Below are 17,401 nucleotides of genomic sequence, written 5' to 3'. Positions count from 1 at the left end.
AACTACAGACCAATCAGCCTTCTCCCAATTATCAGCAAAGTCATGGAATCCATCATTGCTTCGGATATGAAGTCTTTCCTCTTCTCCAATGGCTTGATCTCTGATCATCAATTTGGTTTCAGACCAGGTCACTCTACTCTGGACATGCTGCTTCTGCTGTCTCAACAATGGATGGAGGTCCTCAATGCCAAACAGGAAATTAGAGCTGTCTCCCTCGACATATCACATGCCTTCGATACGGTCTAGCACCCCGCTCTGCTCACCAAACTCTCCTCCTTTGGTATCCATGGAAATCTCCACGCATGGCTGGTGGACTTCCTCTCTCGGCGTAGTCAACGTGTGGCCCTGAATGGGTTTCTCTCATCTCCTCTTCCTGTTCAGGCTGGAGTTCCCCAAGGCAGTGTTCTGGGCCGTGTGCTTTTTCTGGTCTTCACCAATGATCTCTCTGACTCTCTTGGAAATCCTCTATCTCTTTGCTGATAACTCCACTCTCTGCCGCTCCATTCCTCATCCCTCAGATCGGCAGTCTGCAGCCTCCTCACTCTCTGCAGACCTGGACAAAATCACAGACTGGGCAAACAAGTGGAACATGTCTTTCAATCCTGACAAATCTCACACTCTTACGATGCCTCTCCGAAAAGACCAACTGGACAACCCTCCCATCTTCTTTCTGAATAATCCTCTCCAAGAAGTTCTGTCACTCAAGCTTTTGGGTCTCACTATCTGCCATGATCTTTCCTGGGAAAACCACATTTCCAAGCTGGCCTCCAAAGCCAGTCGCCGACTGGGCATCCTCCGTCGTGCGAAGTCCTTCCTTGGCACACCTGAGCTCCTCACCACATACAAGGCTTTCATCTGCAGCTCAATGGAATACTGCTCTCCCCTCTGGGCTGGTGCTCCTGCCTCACACCTAGCTTGTCTTCACGCTGTTGAAACCAAAGCGTTCAGAATCATTGGAATCTCCCGCGATGACGCTATCTCCGAGGGCCTTTCACTTAGTCACCGCAGGCAGGTTGGTGGTCTTTTCGTCTTCTACTGACTCCTCTCCGGCCTTGCTCCCCCTGCTCTCTCTCGGCTCTGTCCCCCAAATATTCCTACAGGTCGCACAAGATCTGCCAGCAAACCCTCTTATGGTTAAACTGCCAAAATCAACTCTCTGCTCACCTTCACTCCTTCATTCCTCTTTTCTCCCGTCTCTGGAACAAACTCCCTCACTCTCTTCAATCCCACTCCTCCCTCCAGGTCTTTAAAATGGCTGTTCACCACCATCTCTTATCTTCCCCAATCCAAAACCTTGATCTTTTCTACCCCCGCTAATTTCACCCCAAATTCACTTTTTTGAGGTGACTTTTGTCTTCTTTCCTGGAAGTCCTTGGTGTCCTTGCGTTTTATACCTATCCTGTCTCCCCCCAGGCCCTCTCCCTCCCACACATCTCCTGATGTGCCTGCTCTCAAATGTTGTGTTTGTGTGCTTCCTCCCCTTCTCTCCCCATCTTGTCGACCGCTCCCCTTTTTATATACTTTGTTTGCTTGTTTGTTTGATTTGTTTCTTTGATAAATGTTAGCTCTTTCACGAGCCTCGACTCTGTATACAAAAAAAAAAGAAAAAAAAAAGCTGTACTCCTTCGACTTCCAAATAGAATAGAGTTGAGCGATTGCATTACAAGCTTTGCGGATTCTTACTTGATGTCTTTCTTGGCTCCATTGTCTTTACCGATTAGACTGCCTCGGTATGTAAACTCATCTACAGTCTCCCGGGCTTCTCCATTTACAGTAATGGATGCAGGAGGTACGGTGTTGCTGTTCATCACCTTTGTCTTGGTGGTATGGACATTAAGATCTGTCCTTCTTCTGGATAGCTAGCCTGTCAGATTGTCCATGCAAATGTGTGTCCCTTGATGACAAAACAGCAAAATCGTCAGCAAAGTCTAGATCTTCAGGTTGGGTGGAAAGGGTCCACTGGATGCCTCGAGGTCTATATGATGTGGTATTCCTCATGATCCAGTCGATTGTAATCAGAAAGTGGATAGGAGATATAATACAACCTTGGTGAACTCCAGACTCTACCGGGAACCACTGTGATAAAGAGGTGTTCAGGATGACAATGTATGCAAAGTGGTTATAGAATTTGCTTGTTGGAGTGATCATCTTCTGTGTAATTCCATAAGATCTTAGTATTTTCCACAGGCCTGCTATATAAACATGATCAAATTCATTCTTGAAGTCAATGAAATTGATATTAAGAGGTGCATTTCATTCTAAGCATTCATATTATTATAATATAAATATATTATATTGCAATCAAACTTCAATAAGTTTGAGTGAAATCCATACTTACCAATGTTGTAGTGATGAAGCTTCTTCATTATGCGTGCTTCATGCAACATCTGTAAAAAATAAAAATAAAAGCAGAAAACAGAAAGAGAAAATTATACAAATTCCTTCAATAAGCTGGAATCAGGTTAGGTCACCCCATTACCAAAACCACAAGATTGTAACTCTCACACAGAGATGCACGGCCTCAGGAGCCAAGAGACAAAGATGTATAACGGACAAAGATTCTACTAGGACAGTTCAGAGGTAAGTTAAACTGTGTTGTTAGTTCAACAGTTAAAAACACCAATATCTCAATATAAACACAAACTTACAATGTCTCCATCTCCCACAGATTTTGTCAACTTCAAAGCAACCTGAAAGAGGCGACAAGAGATCGTATTACAACATCTCAGTTACAATTTGGGAAAATGAGTAAAATATATGATATTGGTGTGTGGTGATGTACAATTATTATATCTGTTTATACTAAAGTCAACGTCGGAGATAAATGACAGAAAGGAACAATTTCACATAGACGGACGATAAAAAGGGGAATAGGTAAACGATTACATCAATACACCACAAGTGAATCTAGTCGAGTGTTAAGAATTGGAAGGACAAAACATTGAGGTACAAGCGATGAGGGAGTGGGAGGGGGTGAGGAGCAGTGATGGGCATCAAAGTGTGAATTGAGGGGAAAAAAGAAAAGAAAAATCAATGGTAGGAATGAAGAAGCCCCCTCAACTTTGCATCCAGTGATTTTCCACATTATTTTTGGTGATATTTGACACTCAACCATCATCTGTCACAGATTACACATTATTTGTTCATTGCAATCACATCTATGATGTAATTTTTTGCAGGAGTGATGTGGGGCCTGCAAGTCAAAACAAAAAGCATCGTTCATCTCATCAGAAATAGAGAAGATACGATACATTCAGATGCAGAATTTCCCGATCCCTTTGCTCTCGTCCTTCTTCCATGTGTCTCCCCGTCGTGTCCCTCTACACTGCCTGCTGTCTGTATTTTCCACCGTGTACAGTTCTGTGTTCTATCTCGCTCTCCCACAAACTGTTCCATCTCCCAGAAAGTGAAATGAAGACATAGCAGGTACATCACACAGCTTGTACCTTTTTTGCAGAGTTGACATTCTTTGCTTTGTAAACGAATCCAGTACTTCCTTCTCCAATTTTGGAGATAACCTCCCACTCATCGAACTGAAAACAAAGGCACAAACAGAGCTTCACAACATTGCTTCTGAAATAAAATAGAATTAAGAAAGAGCAATCAGAGATTGCAGACCCTCGCCAGGACGTGTTTTTGGTGGTTTTTAAGGCTTTGTGTTAAAACAAATATGGCGGCCGAACCACGTGACCGATGACGTCGTTTTGTTTTCTCCACTAATTTACCCCTTGATTGAGCTCATAAAATTTCATTTTGATCGGATTAAGTTTAGTACTTATCGAATTATGACATCATAATGGAGGCACCTATGACATCATCATTAACATATGTTATTCCCCATGAAGAGTTCTTTACAATAAGCCATGTCTCAATTTTTATTATGCAGTGCTTTTGGAGATATGGAGATGCAAAGTTTTTCGGTTTTTCCAGGATGGCGCCCGTACCATGTGACCTATGATGTCGTAATTATCTTTTAAAAACTCTGCAAAAGGAGTGAAATTTTCCTGTCAAATGTCGATGGTGAAAATTTCCTGCCAATCGGACCAACGCTTGCAGAGAAAATCATATTTATTCTGTGAAGACAAACAGACAGACAGACTGAGACAGACAAATGAAAAATCACTCATGCAGCAACACTTGGCAAAACAAAACAAAGCAGAATGGCACTCAGTAGTGCATCCTTTTGACCTCAAAAATAATTAGTGGTTGAATTCAGTGACCTGATATGCAAATCTTCTTCAAATTTTAAGTTAATCAGATGAAAATTGACAATTTTAGAAATTTGGCCTCGGTTGACCTTTTGGTCCATGTTGACCTCAAAAATAGTTGGTGGTTGGTTTCAGTTCGCTGATATGAAAATCCTATTCATATTTCAAATCAATCGGATGAAAATTGAGGATTTTAGAAATTTGAAAAAAAAGTGTTTGACCTTTGGCCTAAGCTGACCTTTTGACCTCAAAATAAATTTGATTTTGTCGGACCACAAACTCTACCATTTGGTGAAGTTTCGTGACGATCAGTTTAAAATTGTGATCTGCAGGCAAGTATACGTGACCGGACAGACAAACAAACACACAAACACACACACAAACAGGAATGATCAACATTCAACGTCAATTTTTTTTTTTTTTGCCAAGTAACAGACACACAACAAATATGTCGTGCATGGCACGATACTTGCAAAATCCCTAAAATTGGTTGTTGGTCCATGATGACCTCAAAAATAGTTGGTGGTTGAATTCAGTAAACCGACGTGCAAATCCTCTTCAAATTTCAAGTCATCAGATGAAAATTAACAATTTTAAATAATTTGGCCTATGTTGACCTTTTGGTTGATGTTGACCTCAAAGATAATTGGTGGTTATATTCAGTGACCTCAAATGCAAATCCTCTTCAAATTTCAAGTCAATTGTATGAAAATTGAGGATTTTAGAAATTGCAGCTTATTTGTTGACCTATGGCCTATGTTGACCTTTTGGCTGATGTTGACCTCAAACATACTTGGTGGTTGAATTAACTGACCAGATATACAAATCCTCTCCAAATTTCAATTTAAGCGGATGAAAATTGAGGATTCTAGAAATCTGGCCGATGTTGATCTCAAAAATACTTGGTGTTTGAATTCAGTGACCAGATATGCAAATCCTTTTCAAATTTCAAGTTAATCTGATGAAAATTGAGGATTTTAGTAATCCGAGAAACGTTGGTGACCTTTTGGCCTATGTTGACCTCAAATATGCATGATGATTGAATTCAGTGACCAGATATACAAATCCTCGTCAAATTTCAAGTCAATGGGATGAAAATTGAGGATTTTAGAGATTTGAAAAAAAGTGTTTGACCAAAAGAAACCATTTGACTTCATTTTGTCGGACCACAAACTTTACGATTTTGTGAAGATCAGTTTCAAATTGTTACATGCAGGCAAGTATCAGTGAGTGGACGGACGGACGGACGGACGGACGGACGGACGGACGGACACACACACACACACACACACACACACACACACACACACACACACACACACACACACACACACACACACACACACACACACACACACACACACACACACACACACACACACACACACACGTGATCAACATCCTTGTCCAAAAAAAAAAAATTGCCAAGTAACTAACAGACTCAAATGCAATACCCTCTCTTCTGGCAAGGGTAATGACAAAGCCATGTTTAAATGATTATTTCACATCAACTCGATAATCATCATCATCATGTTCATATTCATATTCATATTCATGTACCATACTCTTGGCCCGTGGTTCCCAACCTGGGGGCCATGGTGTATTTCTCGGGGGGCCATGGGGTAATTTGAACCATACTAAAATATATATATTGTTGCGGATCCGGGGTCGGCACTCCCGTTATCAATTGGGGGTCAATCCCCTGGTCGTTTTCACTGGCCGATCCTCCCGGTCCTGGAAATATGACGTCACTTCCGGTCGGTCGTAGCCAGGGTCATGGGTCAATGGTGGTATCCCCAAATACCTGCGTACTAGGACCGGCCGTAAGCGAGGAGATATTTCCACCCGGGCCGCAGCGTCAATGGATGCGCCGAGCGAAGCGCGCTGCGACTCGGGCCGTTATTAACAGACTACACCCGATTATAGCGGTTGGCCAAATCGTGCCACAGATATTCAATTGAAAGAAAGGACGAGAGCGATCGAATGAAGAGAGAAACCAAAGGTAAAGAAGGAACACAGGTTTATTTCTCTTCTACAAGAGGAAAACGAAAGGGCAAGAATATACAAAAGAGGCAAAGCAGGACACAGGGCAAGCTTATCTATACGGTCTTACTTATCATACGCCCAGGACAATACAGACACACTTACACGGGTGGGAGATGGCAATGGTAGGAATGGCTGGAAGGATGAGACGGTCCAAGGAGCTGGCGGAGCAGGAAAAGGTCCGGGGATGACGGCACGACGTCGAGGTCCCGCTCGAACGCCCACGCTCTGGTTCAGCGGCAAAACCCGGCCGGCAGCGCTGGTGATATTGCTGCGGCGAGCGCACCGATTCTCGTACGCACAAAGGAATGTTTGGGCCAACAAAAGGTTCTCCGTGCACGTCTGTGCTCCTCCCTCTCCTCTACGTGCTCTTCTCCTGTCTCATCTGCGTGCTCCCTCACTCATCTCCGTAAGCAGTCCCCGTGACCGCTTTTATTGCTCGCCGCACGAATCAAGCCGCGTCTCTGAGGGCACGCCTCCCGGTCGACTCCCCTCAGCCTTGGTTAGCCGGCGAGGGCTTACCGGCCACGACCTTGATGGTGAGATGACGTGGCCACACCTCCATCTTGGCGCTCTGCCTCCTTTTTCGGGCTTTACCTCATGGCTTATGGCGTCTCACACGGGCCAGTGGATCCAGTTGGCAGAACGTTGGCACCAATGAAAGGGCGGCTGCGCCGCCAGATGAATGGGGTTGCAAGGGGCCTAGGTTATTTGATTAATGCAACGTCGATTCAACTATTGGAAACACAGCCTTAACTAAACACATATTAAGGAAATATCTATTGAGAGGTCCTATGGTGTCCTGCCTGTTGCAATGTGGACTAGCTTGGGTGCGACCTTTGACCTTTACAAGAAATGGGGATATTTACAGCAGTATTTACAGGGAATTATTTACAATGGAACTTTACAAACAATTTACTAAGTGCAGGTTCTCAAAACTGTTACAATTTTTTTTTTTTTTTTATTGTTTTGAATTTGATATTGTTTTGATTTTTACTTATTACAGATTTGACGTTATGGCTTCTGGGAGTAAAAAAAGAAAGTATCTTGACGAATACATAAAGCTTGGATTCACATCCATTACCGTGTCTGGCCAAGAGAAACCACAATGTGTGCTGTGTCACAAGGTTTTGAGTCCTGAATCCATGAGGCCATCCAAGTTGAAGTTGCACCTCGAGACAAATCACGCACAACATGCAAAGCAGGATCCCGAATTTTTCAAGCTGCTTGAAAATTTTTAAAGCGACAGAAGTTGGATGAGGGAGGAGCTTTTCAACAACAAAATGTAGCAACTGTCCAGGCTTCTTATGAAGTTTCTCTTGAAATTGCAAAGAAGAAAAAAACCCACTCAATTGGGGAGACACTCATCAAGCCTTGTACCCTCCTCATTGTCGAACGGGTTCTCGGCAAGGCAGAGGCTCGCAAAGTTGAACAGGTGTCTTTATCGAATAACACAGTGCAGCATCGTATCCGTGACATGTGAAACAACAGATCATCCATGAGATTAAGGTGGTGCCTTTTGGCTTGTTTTCTTTTCAACATGATGAATCAACCGATGTTAGTTCCTGCTCTGAACTACTGGCATCCGTTCGCTATGTCAAGGAAGATGATATCAAGGAAGAATTCTTGTTCTGTAGTGCCCTGGAAACAATGACAAAAGCTAACGACGTCATGGAAAAAATGAAGTCGTTCTTCGATGTGGGAGAAATTCAGTGAGAGAATGTATGCGGTGTCTGCACTGACGGTGCTCCTGCCATGCTTGGTTCCAAATCCGGATTCCAAGCAAAAGTGAAGATGCTGGCACCACAAGCGAAAGGAACCCACTACGATTCATCGCTACGCCCTGGCTTGTAAGACTCTCCCTCTCTCATTGAAGAAAGTTATTGAAGTCGTAATCAAGATTGTTAACTACATCAAGGCAGGGACTCTCAACACCCAAATGTTCAAGGAGCTGTGCAAAGACATGAACGCGGAACATGAAACGTTGCTGTACTATACTGCTGTATGCTGGCTTTCAAAAGGGAATGTTCTGAACCGCGTCTTTGAACTTCGTGCGGAAGTCAAACATTTCTTGAATCTTCAAGGAAAACATGACCTCCTGCAGCATTACGACAAAGAATTGTGGAACGAACAACTTGCTTATCTTGCTGACATTTTCGAGCAGCGGAACCAGCTGAACCTCAAGCTCCAAGGAAGAGCGACTAATATTATTCTTTTCCACGATCATCTCAGAGGATTTGTTGCCAAGCTCCAAAACTGGCACAGGAATGTGAACACAGGAAACATTGCCATGTTCGAAAGAATGTCTGAATGGCAAGACAGCATGGGAAAAGAGCTCAATCCATAGTATCTCTCCCGGGCTACTCCCTCCTCCGGTGTGATAGACCTGAGCCTCGTCCTGGAGGCGGGGTTGCTATCTTTATCAAAAACTCTCTTCCTCACTCGCCCTGCACTGCACTCTCTCCACCTCACCCCCAGGAATACCTCTGGCTACGGCTTCCCCTTCGCTCCCACCTCTTGTTCATATGTGTGTTGTACTGTCCACCAAACAGTGATGACTCCATCTACATCTCGCTGTCTGACGATATGGACCAACTTCTATCTACTCATCCCAACTCTCTCTTCCTCATATGTGGTGATTTCAACTGTCATCATGCCAGTTGGCTGGGTGTGGGTACCTCTCTCACCAGCCATGGCTCCTCAGCAAAGGACTTCTGCGACTCACTGGGACTGACACAATCTGTCAATTTCCCGACCCGGATCTCAGTCAACGGAACATCTTCTCTTCTGGACTTGGTTATGACTAACTTCCCTGAAAATGTCTGCTGCTCTTCTTCTGCTCCGATCGGATCATCTGATCATGTCCTTGTTAAAGTGGACATCTCTCTGACCATCCTCAGGGAGCCTGCTCAGCGTCGACGAGTCTGGCATTTCACTCAGGCCAACTGGCACGGTCTTCAAGCAGCCATCAATCATCTGGACTGGTCTCCCATCTCTACCACCTCTGACATCAACTCATCCTGGGAATTCTTCCAAAGTAAATTGCTCTCTCTCATGCACAGATTTATCCCATCTCGTCTTCAGTTGTCATACCCTTCCTCCCGTCCATGGTACACGGAATCTTGTGGTGAGGCTGTTGCCCAGAAACAACTGGCCTTCGTCTCCTGGAAAGCAAATCCAACGGAAGGAAATCTCATTTCCTTTCACAAAGCCCGAAACAAGTGTGTGTCCACCCTCAGGAGAGCCAGGAAACAATATCTTCACGTTCTCAAGACCGAACTCTCTTATCTGTCTCCCTCTTCCAAATCCTGGTGGCGTCTGGTCAAATCCGTTTCTGGTGTTTGTTCCCCCTCCATCCCCTCCCTTACCTCAAACGGCTACACAGCTGACTCCGCACGTGAAAAAGCTGAATGCCTCAACTCTGTGTTTGCCTCTAAATCTTGTGTCCCAAACCCATCCCTCTCTGTACCCACCATACCCAGTCGTACCCTGCTGCTCCTGGACTCCGTGTCCTTTCCTCCTGACAAGGTGGAAAAGTTTCTGTCAACCCTCGACTCTGATTCTGCAACTGGACCCGACGGCATCAGCCCACGGGTCCTAAAATCCTGCTCTGCTGCTCTATCTCACCCTCTCTCTGTTCTCTTCACCCTCTCTTTTGCTCAAGGTCAACTGCCATCTGCTTGGAAATCAGCCAACATCACCGCTTTGCACAAAAAAGGTGCAAAAACAGATCCTAGCAACTACAGACCAATCAGCCTTCTCCCAATTATCAGCAAAGTCATGGAATCCATCATTGCTTCGGATATGAAATCTTTCCTCTTCTCCAATGGCTTGATCTCTGATCATCAATTTGGTTTCAGACCAGGTCACTCTACTCTGGACATGCTGCTTCTGCTGTCTCAACAATGGATGGAGGTCCTCAATGCCAAACAGGAAATTAGAGCTGTCTCCCTCGACATATCACGTGCCTTCGACACGGTCTGGCACCCCGCTCTGCTCACCAAACTCTCCTCCTTTGGTATCCATGGAAATCTCCATGCATGGCTGGCGGACTTCCTCTCTAGTCGTCGTCAACGTGTGGCCCTGAATGGGTTTCTCTCATCTCCTCTTCCTGTTCAGGCTGGAGTTCCCCAAGGCAGTGTTCTGGGCCCCGTGCTTTTTCTGGTCTTCATCAATGATCTCTCTGACTCTCTCGAAAATCCTCTCTATCTCTTTGCTGATGACTCCACTCTCTGCCGCTCCATTCCTCTTCCCTCAGATCGGCAGTCTGCTGCCTCCTCACTCTCTGAAGGCCTGGACAAAATCACAGACTGGTCAAACAAGTGGAACATGTCTTTCAATCCTGACAAATCTCACACTCTTACTATGTCTCTCCGAAAAGATCGACTGGACAACCCTCCCATCTACTTTCTCAACAATCCTCTCCAAGAAGTTCTGTCGCTCAAGATTTTGGGTCTCACTATCTGCCATGATCTTTCTTGGGAAAACCACATTTCCAAGCTGGCCTCCAAAGCCAGTCGCCGACTGGGCATCCTCCGTCGTGCGAAGTCCTTCATTGGCACACCTGAGATCCTCACCACATACAAGGCTTTCATCCGCAGCTCAATGGAATACTGTTCTCCCCTATGGGCCGGTGCTCCTGCCTCACACCTAGCTCGGCTTCACGCTGTTGAAACCAAAGCTTTCAGAATTATTGGAATCTCCCGCGATGAAGCTATCTCTGAGGGCCTTTCACTCACTCACCGCAGGCAGGTAGGTGGTCTTTCTGTCTTCTACCGACTCCTCTCCGGCCTTGCACCCCCAGCTCTCTCTGTGCTCTGTCCCCCAAATATTCCTACAGGTCGCACAAGATCTGCCAGCAACCCTCTGATGGTTAAACTGCCGAAATCTCGGCTCTCTGCTCACCTTCACTCTTTCATTCCTCTTTTCTCCCGCCTCTGGAACAAACTCCCTCACTCCCTTCAATCCCACTCCTCCCTCCAGGTCTTTAAAACAGCTGTTCACCACCATCTCTTATCTTCCCCCATCCAAAACCTTGATCTTTTCTACCCCCGCTAATTCACCCCAGATCCACCTTGTTTGAAATTCCAACTTCTTTCCTGGAAGTCCTGGCAGTGTCCATATGTTTTATACCTCTCCCACCGCCCCCTTCCCATGCCCCCCCCCCCCCCCCCAAAGCCCTCGCCCTCTCTCAGATCTCTCGATGTCTCCATGTCTCTCGGTCCCTGCTCTCAAATGTTGTGTTTGTGTCCTTCCCCCTCTCTCCCCATCTTGTCTACCGCTCCCGATGTTATATGTTTTATGTGTCGGTTTGTCTTTCTGTGTGATTAATGTTCGCTCTTTCACGAGCCTCGATCTTGTGTACAAAAAAAAAAAAAAAAAAAAAAAAAAAAAAAATCCCATACTGAAAAATGATATTCTTGAGCATCTGCAGTCACTGGAGCTGGAATTTCATAAGTATTTTTGTGATTTAGACAAGAATGAGGCAAAAATTGTGAGGAATCCTTTTTCCGTCAACCTTTGCGTGGAGAGCATGCCGGAGGCAATGCAAGATGAATTCCTGAATCTCCGAAACGATTGATTTGCCAAAGACACATTAGAAGAGAAGAGCTTGACGGAGTTTTGGGAGGGAATGGGTCGCTTCCCTAATATCAGCCAGATAACTATCCGGTTGCTTCTGCCATTCTCGTCTACCTATCTCTGCGAAGTGGGGTTTTCCACGCTGTTGAATATCAAATTGAAACAGCGTAATCGGATCCACGTGGAAGATGACCTCCACTGTGCCCTGACTGTGACTCAACCATGGATACCCCAATTGGTAGCTAAAATGCAATTTAAGCCATCCCACTGAGTTTTTAATTCACTTTTACGGCGCATGCACCGCGTCACGAGTTTTGATTACCTGAGTTGTTGTCGAACTGAGTTTCATTTTGTGTGATCATAACACACTGTGTTAAATACAGACATAACAGAGGTTTTTAGTTTTCACATATTCTTGACTTGGAACCTTTTCATACTGTTTTCGTGTGTGACAGTTCTATTATATGCTGTCCATAGTGTTGTTACTGATAATATTAAAATCTCATATCAAACATGCATCATTCGAGCGACGTTGCTTTGTTTGCTTCTTCCAAAAACGATGTAGTTGGGAGCCAGTAAGGAACAGAAAAAAACTATGGAACTAAATGTTCATGTTGGCCACTTGGAATTCCTCATTTTCTGTGTAATAATTTACCGATTCTCATACAAGCAAAATAGCCAATTAAAGGAAAAAAAACACCTCTCAGAATGCACCACAGAGCACATATAAATCAAAACATTTCTGGGGGGCTTGCCCCCAGACCCCCATAGCCTGCTTACACACGCTCTGCCGCTCGACCCTCGCAAAAAGGGAGATGGGTGCTGGGGATGTGCTCTGGGAGCCAAGGGGGCCATAACACAAAAAAGGTTGGGAACTCCTGCTCCAGGCAGAGCAGATATTTGGCCACAATGCTGGTGAAGTCGCGACTCCGGCTCAAGAAGTTAGGAAAGGAATTTGAAATGTGTTCATGGTGCCAGCGATAGTTTGCCTCCTATTTGTGAAGAACACCATGGGATATTCGATGTCCTACAACTAATTCCGGCACAAGGATGACCAGTTTAAAATCCATCCGAGGGAGGGCACACACATTGATGAATCACCCTGCCTATGAAACACAGGAATGACAGTTTATAGCTGGGCTGGGATTCAAACCCAGGCTAGGCATCTCACATCAACGACTATAAGATATCTCATGGGAACTAAAAAGAAGGAAATAATTGATATAATAAATAAATAAATAAATAGAGTAAGACCACCCATTATGTCGTCACGCGATTATAGCAATACCCTACTTGCGTCGCCTCAACTCACATTTACGTCGCTTTATAAGCCACACCTTTGATTCTCGAACATTTTCAGAACTTGCAAGACTGATAAAAATGCCATTATACATCGCAAAGTACCAAATTGGAAGATTGCAAAATCGTCGACAGAGCTACTGTACGTTTGTGTACTTGAATATAGCTGGCATCTATCTATAATTCCAGTAATCTCTGTGTGTATGTTTGTATGTTTGTATGTTTGTATGTTTGTATGTTTGTATGTATGTATGTCTGTGACCGCTGTTTCTCGACAACTACCGGTCCGATATACTTGAAACTTGCCAGGTATATTGCTGGGGACCCGAGGATGTGCCTTTTCAAGGTTTGAAATTAATCGGACAAGTAGTTACCGAGCTATGGCGATTTAGCCGTTCGCCGTTCGCTTTGGCGTTGCGAATGGACCAAACCATTTCATGTAAATAGAGGGGGGGATTGTCACCGTACTCGCAAGCCGTTCGCTTTGCCTTTGGCTTTGCGAATGGACCAAACCATTCCATGTAAATAGAGGGGGGGGATATAATTTTAGATATATATATAGTACGGGCATGCCCTAGTCTATCTATAATTCCACTAATCTCTGTGTGTATGTTTGTTTGTATGTTTGTATGTTTGTCTGTGACCGCTGTTTCTCGACAACCACGGGTCCGATATACTTTAAACTTGCCAGGTATATTGCTGGGGACCCGAGGATGTGCCTTTTCAAGGTTTGAAATTAATCGGACAAGTAGTTACCGAGCTATGGCGATTTAGCCGTTCGCCGTTCGCTTTGGCGTTGCGAATGGACCAAACCATTTGATGTAAATAGAGGGGGGGGGTTCTGTGGTCGTTGCGAATGGACCAAACCATTTGATGTAAATAGAGGGGGGGGATTGTCACCGTACTCGCAAGCCGTTCGCTTTGCCTTTGGCTTTGCGAATGGACCAAACCATTCCATGTAAATAGAGGGGGGGGATATAATTTTAGATATATATATAGTACGGGCATGCCCTAGTTACTCAAAAACAGAGGAATATCATCGGTAAAAAGTGAAATACAATATGTGAAGTGGCAACATTAAGAACGCATCACAAGCTTATCCTAGTAATGCTAATGATAACTAGAACGACACTTCGACGTCGTGACATCGACCAATACGCCCACATTATTACATCATTACACATACAGTACTTGTGCCATGTTTCATATAAATCCATTCAGCTGTTCTCAAGTATCACCTTTTTAGCTGACATGACATATGACCTTACCAAAATCACAAAATCACCTCATTTCTCACATTTGATGAAAAAATGTAATCAGTGCATCTTCGCATCATTATACATACTATTATGTCGGTGGGGTAGAGGAATATCTGGAGCCAGGTAGATCTGTATAGGAAGGTATTCGACTGTCGCGATAAGGAATCTACCTGTAATAAGTTCTATGTTAGTCAGGTTTGCCGGGATAAGCTGTATTGATGTCCCCACTACGAGGGAGCAGGGCGTGCTATATAGTGCAGGGATTATGGATAAAGATTCCTTTGTTCGTCGTCCCCTCTGTCGTCAAACCTTTGTCCCTTATGGCAACGCACACCTGTAAACACTTAGATAGGCCCTTTAGCGCACACAGTAATTAAATCCCCTTCCCTTACAACGACTTTGGAAGAAGCCAGATCGGGGCACCGCCGGGTGGCTGCCGTCAGCTACACCACCAGCTAGGCCTAGCAACATCGCGTGACACGAGCTATGACCACGCCACAGGGAACGTGTGATTGGAGGGAAGGCGATAGAAGGTTCGGTGGAAGGCACTGGTTGGTGGCGCGCCAAGGCTGACGTCACCGCCCAGGTTATAAAAGGGCGCTGCAGGACATTTTTCAGCAACTCCAGCTCTAGCTCTGTCTCTTGCATGATATCTCTCTGTGCTTGAAGCTCTTGCGCTTCTTCTTGGTCTTGAGAGGTCCTGGTGGTCGTTGGTTCACCATATGCATGGTGCAGGAGCGAGGCTCGGTGCCGTGAACGGGCGGGACCTCGTGTGCGAACGGCGAGGGGTTTGGAGCGAGGGCGTTGGCTTGGGCCTAGCGAAGCGTGCAAGGCGGACGGAGGGTTTCTCCGCACCGGAGCTTGGAGCCATGGTGGATACGACACGACTACAGACGGACAGTTAAGATGCACCACATTTCACAAATACACACCATAATGCTTATTTTCCTTTCATTCATTCCTGTGTCCTGTTGTTGATTCTGGTGTGTGGGATCCCAATATAGGATTTAGTTTATTTGATTGCCGTCACGTTTCATTGTATCGGGTCCGTGAATAAATCTCTATTTTTGTACATTCTAATTCGTTGTTCGAGTTCATTAATTTTCCTGCAGGATCGAAGCTGCCGTCGGTTCGCTGAAGGTAAGCGCTTTTGCCGCAGCTTCCACTTCCCTTCTTCTTCCCGCGCTACAGAAGTAAAATCCGTGTTTGATCGTCGCATCCAGTAAAGCCATTTTGGTCCATCCGCGGTCCTTGGTGTTAACCCTGAGGGATTCGCATGACAATACTTATATCAAGTTTAGGCAAAATCCCATCACCGATTCGCAAGTTAGAACAGTGACAGATTTTTTTTACTTAACGGGACCTCTGACCTTTGACCTCTTGCCCCAAAAATCGAATCAATAAATCTTCAAATCATTAAACATACCTGTGCCAAGTTTGAATTAGATTGCTTTCGTCGTTCTCAAGTTCGACACCTATCACAGACTTTGACCTTTGACCTCTTGATGCCAAAATCAAATAAGTTCATCTTTGTATCAAACGATACGCACTTGGACCACCTATGGTCAGAATCACATCACTGGTTCACATGTTATCACGGTAACAGGATTTTTACCTAACATGACCGATGACCTTTAACCTCATGACCCCAAAATCGAATCAGTTCATTTTTAACTCATTATACATACCTGCACCAAGTTTGACTAACATCCCTTCAACCCTTCTTAAGTTAACGCAGTAACGAAATCCTATCACGGACGGATCCACAGACGTACGTATGGTCATATGGACGGAAGGACATCCGGACGGACAACCTGAAAACATAATGTCTCTGGCGACTTCGTCGGTGGAGGAATAAAAATTATTTTGATTTAAATCGTTTTGATAATCGTCGGACATTTCAGGAAAGCATCCGTGACACAAACCGAGCAATTACTGGAAAAAGGTAATTGAATGTCTTGCTTACCACGACATGCCCCACATCGAACTCTGGAAGTACTCTATTCTTATAACTGAAAGTACGCTTATCATCTTCACCATGACGGAGAGAAGATCCTGGAAAGAAGAGGCAAAATGAACATAAAACAGATATTGAGACAGAAAAAGATCAATGGAGAGAATATCACCGTGTTCAGATGTGTGTACATTGTGGAAATGAGACATCAATTTCATCAATTAGTCTTTGTCTTATTCTTTGCCAGCCAAATGTTCACAAACCATATCCCTTCCTAAGAAGTCAAGGGCTCAGAACATGCAGAATTGACCCAAGTCTTTCAGGAACTGGTTGGCGAGGCCTGACATGATTGTATTGGGTAAAGGCAGGAATTTGTAATTTGCTCAGGGTGCCGGCGTTGACTTGCCAACTCGTCATGAAAGACACCATGAGATGTTTAATGTCTCTAAACTAATGTGACCAGACAGAATACCCAGCACAAGTTCCTTCAGAGGGACCACACATTTGTGAGCAAACACACCACCTGTGAAGCACCATTTGATTTACTGGAACGGATGGAATCACCAGGAAGGACATTGATCGAGCAATGCTTTCCACAGTTGGAAGCGAGGGGAAGTTGACATTTCTGGCATCAACCCTTCGTCGGACCAAAAAAGCCAAAAACAAGTACAGATAGATTCAAACTACACTGCCCCCATGCCAAATAATTAAATATCCTACGGTGCGGCATTGCTGGGGTGCCTCCGGCGCCCGGCAATACCGCAGTGCAGCTCATAGAGACTGCATTGCAAGGGAGAGGTGTACAATAAATTGATTGATTAATTGTATAATTAAAATCAATAAAATATTATCACAAAATATTTTCTTAATCAATTGGCGAATAGCAAAACTAAACCACTCGTGCTTCATCCAAAGATGTATCTTTTAGAAATTTAATTAAATAAGTCATTAATAAAAAATTAAATAATTAATTGATTAAATCAATAAATAATTCATCGATTAAATGATTAATCAATAAATCAAAAATATCCTTGATAGCCACATCACTTGGTCACTGT

The 17,401-nt window shown here is 44.4% G+C and overlaps 1 protein-coding gene across 1 annotated transcript in view; it reads right to left on the bottom strand.

Moving 5' to 3' along the window:
- The window catches only part of LOC137433507 (uncharacterized), a 76,328-nt gene that overhangs the window by 33,495 nt on the left and 25,432 nt on the right, over window positions 1-17,401 (bottom strand). Inside the window, exons 9-12 of the mRNA XM_078771636.1 lie at window positions 16,356-16,444; window positions 3,447-3,533; window positions 2,649-2,690; window positions 2,339-2,387 (exon numbers count right to left, since the gene is read on the bottom strand). Coding sequence (XP_078627762.1) covers window positions 2,339-2,387; window positions 2,649-2,690; window positions 3,447-3,533; window positions 16,356-16,444 — 267 coding nt within the window. The remainder of the gene's footprint in view (window positions 1-2,338; window positions 2,388-2,648; window positions 2,691-3,446; window positions 3,534-16,355; window positions 16,445-17,401) is intronic.

The sequence above is a fragment of the Myxine glutinosa genome, chromosome 1, assembly GCF_964187855.1.
Source record: "Myxine glutinosa chromosome 1, kmMyxGlut1.1, whole genome shotgun sequence".
Classification (NCBI taxonomy): domain Eukaryota; kingdom Metazoa; phylum Chordata; class Myxini; order Myxiniformes; family Myxinidae; genus Myxine; species Myxine glutinosa.
The sequence above is the reverse complement of the archived record's forward strand: the minus strand, read 5'-3'. Positions and strand labels throughout refer to the sequence as shown.